At 38.4% G+C, this 9155-nt stretch overlaps 3 protein-coding genes across 3 annotated transcripts; 2 read left to right on the top strand and 1 right to left on the bottom strand.

The window, feature by feature from the left end:
• Positions 1–1980: 1980 nt before the first annotated feature.
• On the top strand, positions 1981–4041 carry LOC119083266 (U6 snRNA phosphodiesterase). The gene is made up of 5 exons (XM_037192951.1): positions 1981–2146; positions 2328–2458; positions 2530–2716; positions 2777–2939; positions 3811–4041. Exons 1-5 carry the CDS (start codon positions 2058–2060, stop codon positions 4000–4002), a joined length of 762 nt encoding a protein of 253 aa, XP_037048846.1. The 5' UTR covers positions 1981–2057; the 3' UTR covers positions 4003–4041.
• LOC119083273 (NADH dehydrogenase [ubiquinone] flavoprotein 2, mitochondrial) lies at positions 4032–5660 on the bottom strand. The gene is made up of 6 exons (XM_037192964.1): positions 5481–5660; positions 4929–5051; positions 4677–4864; positions 4524–4611; positions 4347–4466; positions 4032–4287 (listed from the first exon to the last, which is right to left on the bottom strand). Exons 1-6 carry the CDS (start codon positions 5514–5516, stop codon positions 4117–4119), a joined length of 726 nt encoding a protein of 241 aa, XP_037048859.1. The 5' UTR covers positions 5517–5660; the 3' UTR covers positions 4032–4116.
• A 75-nt stretch (positions 5661–5735) lies between these two features.
• LOC119083251 (L-dopachrome tautomerase yellow-f2-like) lies at positions 5736–8178 on the top strand. Its single transcript, XM_037192925.1, has 3 exons — positions 5736–5911; positions 6761–7878; positions 7972–8178. Exons 2-3 carry the CDS (start codon positions 6805–6807, stop codon positions 8125–8127), a joined length of 1230 nt encoding a protein of 409 aa, XP_037048820.1. The 5' UTR covers positions 5736–5911; positions 6761–6804; the 3' UTR covers positions 8128–8178.
• The last annotated feature ends 977 nt before the right edge of the window (positions 8179–9155 follow it).

The raw sequence follows: 9155 nt of genomic DNA, 5'->3' as shown, positions 1-9155 counted from the left end.
ATGCGAGTCCAGTGGTTTTATTTTTCCGCTTATAGCTTACATGTTGCGTGGCAAATTATTTTGGTAGATGAAATTCGCAGCATTGAATCCAGGATGGTTTGATATTAAATTAATTTTCTGCTGAAATTTTCCAATAATTGGAAAATTCGGCAGATTTTAGCGAAATTTGGAAATTTTCGACAATTTATTTTAGCTAACTATTATGGAAAGTCAATTTCCCAAAAATGCGCACTAATTGTCTTAGAAGTCCTGAATTTTCCATTTTCCGCCAGGAAAATGGTGATGGACAAGTGGCTAGAGAAACAACACGTAAACGCCTGGAGAAACTATAACGGAGCACGACATACTAAGATATTTTGCAAAGCCCCGTCCAAAGACTTCAGTCGGCAACTTCTGGACCTTAACAGACCAAATATCAAGAGAATAGTTGAAACTATCACGAACCACTGTGGTCTCAACAAATATCTCTATGATATCGGTTGTAGCTCCTTAGAATTGTAACGCATACTGGAGCTACGCTGTGTGTTTAATGTAAGAAGTTTTTTCTTGGAAATAAATGAAATTGAAATTGAAATTGAAATATCGGTATTAAGGATAGCCCAAAGTGCCTTTGTGGTCATGGTGATGAAACGGGTGCGCATATCATTTTGGAATGTATCAGATGTCGTCGCCTTAGAGCAACGTTCCTTGGAAAACCTGAACTAACGCAATCGGACGTGGATCTTGCTAATCTAGATCTGGAGAAATTTACAACTTTTCTTCAACGCCGTCGTTCAATGTCGTGAGAAAAGTGTGAGAACGTACTTTGTGCCATCTTCCCGGTCGTTCACTTTCGTCAATTCATTGTAAATTGACTTAGTAACAGTGCACTGTATCTTGATTGTTTTCTTCACAATTTTCTTTAAAATTTTGCTGCGATTCTTCCCTGGCAAGATACCTAGGCGCGTAGCAGGCATTTATCGAAAAAATTGAACTGCTTTTCAAATGCGTGTGGAATACTTTCAGTTTAAAATAAAGGAGATTATTAAGTTATTACTTTAACTGAATTAACAATTGAGCAATTCCGATATAACAAAACGTTTTAAATTAGATTATAACTGAAATGAAAAATTCAAATACGAGCAGCAAGTCAATTTGTGGTAAATATCGTCCCGAAAATTGTTCAGCCTTCAAATGCTCATTTAATTTGCACATTGAAGTGAGTGGCTCAGTCCATGAGATCGTAGAGGATGACCTGCGTATATTTCGAATTGACCGACGAAGTAGCGAAGGCCATTTGAACGGGACGCTGTGAAAATGTCTTGGCGAGTGTGAAAAACCCAAATGGCTGTGTCTTTTTCTTTTCAACAGTGTTAAATTCGTCCGGATACCCAACGAACAACCTCATGCCGTTGTTGACTTCGTTACAGCTGCACTTCTTGTACGATGGAATCGCCGTAGAACATATCGCCATTGACAGGACACTTTGAAATCTAGGTGTCGTCGATTAATTGTAGCCAACTCATCCTTCGACAAAAATGTGTACCCAAGCACCAAGCAGTGATTGGCAAGCACGTATCATCATATTTTGATACGAGATTCCTGTTGTTGAATTCTTCAATCGGCATTGGCTGTGTGGAAATTTGTGTGCTTTGCACCACTTCGACCATATTAGCCAGCTCATTGTGTGCTGCATTTGTATCATCATATTGACTAGCTTAGTCGGACGAAATTGTGAGTGGCCTGAACCTTTAAATCAATCAACTGTCGACAACTGAATACATCTTCTATCGGGAAAGATTCTTGGATCTGTTTCATTGATTGTTTCTATTAAAAAGTAAAACAAAAAATGGATTTTTGAAGTTCAAAAGGTTATTTAGGTTTTGAAAACATAAAGAAATGCTTAAAGCAAGTATGTAATCTACTATTCTTATACTCACCAACATTACGTACGAATGTGCAAGTCACAATAGTAAGTTTTCTGTCGATGGTCCCTCTCGTCTACATTGTTCATATTTTCTGCCAAAATTTGAAGTTTTGCTGTCATTACTTTGTGTGGCAATGTTTAATTAATAATAATGTCACTAGTTGATTACAATCTTTCCGATGACGATGAGGAGGAATCACATAACTCAGATGAGTATCACGGATCATCAGCAAAGAAAAGGTACGACAAGTAACTTTTACCAATGCTAATAACATTGACTGTTCTTACATTGATATTATGTTTAATAGGCGGGTGGGTTATAACGGTTTTACTGGTAGACTGATAGACTAAAGTCACAATACTTTCCTCGTTCTTTATAAGAGTAATTTTATCATTTTTATGCGACCGAAATTGTTTTCAGATGTCTAATTAGTTCGGCAAGCACAAATGGTAATCAAGAAAAAAGTGAGAAGGATGATGTGGAAAACACAGGTCGAGTTCGCACTTTTCCTCATGAACGTGGTAATTGGGCAACATTCATCTACGTTCCAGGTATATGATTTGCGCGGGCCTAAGAGAAATTTTTGTAACAAAACCTTGGTCTATTCTTTTCCTATTTACAGTACCATTCAGCGACAGTATACGTGAAATTCAAAGTCAAATAGCCAGTAGTTGTGAAAAGGATTTGGATGTGCAATTACATTTGATTGAATCAATTCACATAAGTCTAACTAGAACCGTTGTCCTGCAGCACCATTGGATTGATGACTTCAAAAAGTCTATAAGGGAGTGTATCGTTGATTTTAAAAGGTAGAAGATTTTCCTTTCCACTTAAATGGAACCTGAATGCCTGAACGAAAATGCTTTCAGATTCCCTACAAGCATCGATACACTAAGTGTTTACTGCAACGACGATTGTACAACGACATTTGTTGCTATTGCTGTTCCGGATGTTTACTGTGCTCCGCTGAAAGCTCTCGTTGAAAAGTTTGACCGTTGTCTAAGTGAATACAAATTACCATTTTTCTATGAGGTAAAAATTAGGAGAATTCAAAACGGATAGGTCAATGTAATGATTGCAATTTGACTAGCCTTTCCAGAATGAGAAGATCAGCCGTTTCACGAGTAGTCATTAGACATTTTGTCTGATTTATGAATTTCAAGTCGATTGATTTCTATGACAGTCTCAGCATTTCGTTTATGGTTTGAATATAAGAGATGGATTTAATTCAACTCAAATAATTAGGTAAACACAGATTCGTAGAAGGCATTTTCGCTTGATTACCTTTTCATTTTTATAAAAGTAGAAATTTCGTGCATTTCCGAAGATTTGTGTCATCCGCTTTTACATAGTTTCTTCATACAAACAAAGCCTAAAGAGGAACCTGATCTAAAAACACCTAAGCCTGTTTCTATTCCAACTCGGTACCAACCAAGTAAAACCAGAAATCTGACCTAAAGCCTGGCATGCCTAAAACTTTAGATTGAAAGCCGACCGGACTTTAAATGTAATCAAGGGCAGGTCAGGTCAGATTCGATTCCTAAGACTACCTAACCTGACCTGAATTGCAAGTCAAACTATTTTTGACCATGATCGACCAATATTCTAAACAAGTTTGTAGAACTAAACTTCCTCGAACTCTGATCAGTTCGTAATATTTTTGGTCTGTTCGTGCGCAAAACTTCTTCATTATCAATATCTCCAACCTGCATTGCCTAATTAAGATTGCTATGACTTCTCGCATGCAGTGCCACATTATGAGGCTCTCTAAGGCTTAGTAGACTTGACAGTATGATCCAGAGAGTTGAGTTAGTAGTTATATCAATCTCAATCTCATTTATTGTTTCAGCAAACATTTGTGAATGAAAATCCTAAATTTAAAATATTGTTTCTCACCCGCTAGGACGCTTCCTTTCACGTCAGCATATTGTGGTGTGCGGGCAATAAGAAAGCAAAAATTCAAACGGAAATCGACAAACTACAACAAATGTTAAACGAGGCCATCGAAGACGATTGCGATGACTATCAATTCGTTGTCAATCGAATAGAATGTAAAATCGGTAACAAAATCTACGATTACCCACTGCTAAGCTGACACCGGGCAAAATAAAGCGTAGAAAACACTTTCGCAAAACGACTATTTAATTCAATTTTTCTTTTCCGCAATTTTCAATGCAGCAAAATTGCACAATGGTAATCCGTCATTGATTTACAATCCTGGTTGAAGCCCGAATCCCGGACCTTTTGGCTCTTCAGTGAGCGATGTTAACTGACCATGTGGCTCAGATGCGAATCTACCATTTCTCGGGCCGGCTGGTGTTGGTTTGCCATCTTTTAAGGCTTGAATAATTTCCTCTGTATCCTTTCCGGTTAAATCTTCCTGTAAAGAATCGATTTTGGTTCATCGAACGGACACTTGTGTTGGTCAGAAAAACTCACATAATAATCATCGTTCACTGCCATCATCGGTGCATTTACGCATGCACCCAGGCACTCTACTTCGGATATTGTGAATTTCATGTCTTTGGACGTTTCGCCAACGTTAATTCCAGTTTTCCTCTAAAAATTGTTGTTAATGAGTCATTGGGTCTGGATTGTATTGAAGTATTCACATACCTTGCACGCTTCTAAGACTTCATCAGATCCCCTTAGCCAGCACGGGGTTGTGGTGCACACTTGGATATGATATTTACCAGTTGGTTTCCTGTTCAGTTAATTTGCATATTGATATTTAGAGGAATGTAGTCTAATCAACCAAAGAACACTGACCTCATAAACATTGTGTAAAATGTAGCCACCTCGTACACGCGCATATTCGGTAAATCTAAGATCTCTGCAACTTTATGCATAGCCGAAATCGGTAACCAGCCGTGTTGCCGTTGAGCTAAGTCCAATAGTGGAATCATTGCAGCGCGTTTATGGCCCTCCGGATAAATGCTAAGGATAGCATCAGCACGCTGAAAGCATAATTTATTCATCGAAATGATGCGGCCATCGATTCAACGGTATTCGCTTGTTTACCTTTTTATTTTCAGCTGTGAATTCGAACGGGGTGCTGGCATTATCTTCGGGAGTATCACGATGAACGAACAGATTGTCACTGAGGACTGACGATGAAGACTGGAAGTTTCTTACATTTCGGCTCTATGTGAAAATGAGAGGAATTGTTAGACTTGCTGAAGAAGTGACTCAAGGGTTTAAATTGCACTAGATGGGCAATTTACAACAAATACATCCAAACGAAACAATGTTCGTGATCACGACAAATCGCCGTTAATTAGGTAAGTTGGTAAGTAATCAGTTATTCGGAATAGAATCGACAGAGTAGAATCACTAGCAGAACTAGCCAATCACGTTTTGATTGACTGTTTACATTTTTGTCACCGACTAGGTCAATTTTTGTCACATCTTCGTTGTTTCTCGGACTAAAAGTCTGACACTTCTTTCTAATGGCATAACATTTGCAACTTTTAGATACCATGACCGCGGTGTTCAATATCAACATCGGTGTTTCGACTTCCACATAGGGAGTCTGTTCTTGTTACATAACAAAACGATATAAACACCACTTACAGCAACAGCAAATAACCGTTTAGCACTGGACAGCATGGTGTTTTTTTTGCGAATATCGTTCAAGCACACTTTTTATCGTATTATTCTCTCGAAATCCCTGTTCGATGAAAAATATTTTTGATATTTTGATAGTCGAAAAAATATCCACGAGAAATGTCACCTCGAATGTCACTTGTTTTTCAACACATTCGCCACATTCGCCCAGTGTAGCAGCTGTTTGTGATGAGAGGAGGAAAGAGAGTGAGAGAAACTATGCATTAACGTCAAAGGTTTGAAAAATTTTTGTTGTTTGTGTTCGACTTTTTTCGCAACATAATTTTTTGTTGTTTAAAATTATGTTTAGATATGCTTAAGTAAGCTGTACCCATCTTCAACTAGAGACTGACCAAAGAAATGTTAAGCATTAATACAACAATCGAGACTGCAGCTTGGTGAGTAATTTTCTCGAAAAAAAATTTAATGAAACATGGCCTCTTAAAAATCGGACATTTCTTTATCTGGAAACTAAACAGCTATGATCAATATTGGAAATCTTGTGATTTCAATAACTTCTCGCAATGGTCCAATTAAATTTATCGAAATTTTTTACACCAGTTCGTGGTGGTACTGTCCGGATCATATTCAATTTAGTTTGGACTTTTGGAATATTCCATGTGTTGAAAGAATATCCTTAAACAAGTTTATATTGGAGTAATGTGCCACGCGATATTTGTTCAATGCCTGTGAGAATTCTAACAGTTACAATTGCCTGCGTACCTTTGACTAAGGGCTATCTCTGTTGCTTATGTCTGTCGCCCAATGAGGAATGTTCAATATGAAAACGTAAACTACGCAAAGCTGGGTTACTTGGAAAATTTATACAAATTACAATTTGGTTTAACACGCCCCATGCCCCAATTTACTGAATCCTGAAAATGAAAATTGATAAAATCCAACCCATTCTTCGATCCTGTGGTTAATTTCCTAATTGCCCATTTGTCCAAAGAAAAATTCTGAACTTTCCTACCCAATGATCAATCCGAAACTAACGAGTTCCCTTTTACACTGGCCATCAACACACCACTTCCGGCATAACAATCTTGTTACCATGAAATCTCCCAACATTTTTCCATCTGAACCAATCCCATTTCGCGTAATTTCAATGCATTCAATGAGATAGTTTAGTTTAGTTTCTCATTATTTTTGTGCTTCATGGCCAACGGTCATTGGATTTTTTGAAATGAACTTGGAAAACCCGTTTACTCAAACCGTATGTACAAAATATCGTCCGTTCGTTTCAGTTCTTTGTGTATGAAATCAGTCTGTGATTCTGTGCTAACTAAATATGATTACCGTCGTACTGGTTTTGGGAACGTTATTGTCAGCCTCAATGGCTGAAATTGAAGAATTCTATCGATGGAAGGTCTTAAATTACACAAATGTTCCCGACGATGCATTCAGTGATGCCTATTTCAACAAGTACATTCCTGAAAGTAATCTGCCCAATGGTGCTGTTCACCACAATGGACGAGTATTTATAACAGTGCCCCGACGACGAATTGGTGTTCTTTCCTCCCTCAATTATATTGAAGTCGATCACAGGGACAAGGATGGAAATGAACCATTGTTGAAACCATATCCAGATTACGAAACGAACAGATTGGACTCCCTTGAACCGAATTCGAATCGTATAGTGTCCATCCTAAGACCAACGGTGGATGAGTGTGACAGATTGTGGTTCATCGATTCCGGAGTTGTCAGCTCGTACTCATCAACGCGCCAACGAATGAATCAGCCATCGCTGTGGGTCATTGATTTGAAAACCAATCAAAAAGTGCGTCGTTTTGAAATTCCGGATGCCAATGACAATGGATATGCGAGCATTACGGTCGACGCGGAAGCAGAAAATTGCAATGATGCTTATGCCTACGTACCGGATTTGGTTCGAAGAGTTCTCTCAGTGTACAGTTTTCGAGAGGATAGGATGTGGACATTCAAACACAATTACTTCTCGTTCGATCCGCTGCTAGGTGATCTGAATGTCAATGGACTTAAATTCCAATGGGATGATGGGATATTTTCGGTTACACTTGGCACACGGCAAAGGAACGGTTTCCGTACGGCGTACTTCCATCCAATGATTAGCAACAACGAGTTTACTGTGAATACTCAAGTTCTCCAAAATCGGTCAAATTCATTGCGCGAATACCACAACGACGATTTCAATTTGCTCGGATACCGTGGTCCGAACAAGCAATCTACGAAACATGCCTTTGATCCAAAAACGGAAATTATGGTCTATGCAGAGATAGCACGTAATGGTTTGGGATGTTGGAATTCTAAGCTTGAATTCTCCGAGGCTAACCATGATTCGATGGGTCAAAGTGATGTGCTAATGTTTTACCCCACTGATATATCGGTGAGTTGAATTGCGGAGAATTGAAGATAAGCTTGCTGCCAACATGATCTGGTTACGAGCATGAATTTATGGTCTCTTGTCGCCATTTTTCAGATTGACGAGAATGGTGTGATGTGGTCGCTAACGAATTCTTTTCCACGTTGGCTTTACGGTTCACTCAACCATTCCGAGTATAATTTCAGAGTATGGAGGTCACCCGTACAAGAGGCTATAGCTGGAACGAAATGCGACTTACATCGTGCTACTTAATTGACAGAATAATTTTGTTTACATTGAATCGATTAAATTTTTTTAAGCAAAGACCAATTTTGTGTGGAATATAAATCAGTTGAATCCCACTGAAGAACTGAAGACAAGCCAGTATACGACAGATTTCCTTTTTTGGCTTTTGGAGTGTGGTCTTAATATTCTAACAATCTCTCATGTTTATCACTGTTTAGTGGTGGTTTCAAGTCAAAATCTGTTCCTCATTTTCTAAGATTTTTCTGCAGACTTCTCAAGCTTTTATTTGAGGAAATGTAGTAGTGTATGAGGGGTTGGAGCAGAGCTGTCGCCATTAGCAATTAAAAATTAAGTGACAATCAACAGTCTTATTCCTGTGGTCCATACGCGGCTGGAATTACTGAAAATTAAGTCCAGTTCGAATCTGCAAAGGGATCAGATAAAGTTGCCCAAATGACAACGAAGAGATTTTACACAAAGAGTTATTCAGTTCAGGTCAATCGAGCAAGATTGAAAAAATGCACAAATCTCTTTTCATTCTTCGACAACCTTTCACCATTTTAGTACAGTCGTAAATGTCTACAGATGATGATACATTGCGAATGGTAAAATGTTTTTAGTATCAAAAATACTGTAATCGTTCGCTGAGCTTTATGCCATGTCAGACAAAGCGTTCCATCTATTGAATAACATTTTTTTCTTATTCACTTTCAGTGTCGACTTATCGAATCTCCAACAAAAAATGTCTCTGCTAGAAATTGATATGGTGCCCAACGAAAATACCGATTTAAATTCATCTTCATCGTCATCTCCAGCATCGCGTCGAATATCCGCCCGTCGTAATAGCAGCACGAGTTCCGACACATTGCATCGAACGAACCGACGTGTTATTACCAAGCCAAAAAAGAACCTAAAATCAGGCCTGATGAATCCGACAACCGAAAATGAGATCCGTAAATTTTACTTGAATCAAAAGATGTCGAGACTCAAATCGACACTGCTGGAAACGATATTCGAGGATCAAAACGAAGAAGATTCGTTTAGTGCCGATGATG

This window comes from Bradysia coprophila, chromosome X, assembly GCF_014529535.1.
Source record: "Bradysia coprophila strain Holo2 chromosome X, BU_Bcop_v1, whole genome shotgun sequence".
Classification (NCBI taxonomy): domain Eukaryota; kingdom Metazoa; phylum Arthropoda; class Insecta; order Diptera; family Sciaridae; genus Bradysia; species Bradysia coprophila.
The sequence above is the reverse complement of the archived record's forward strand: the minus strand, read 5'-3'. Positions and strand labels throughout refer to the sequence as shown.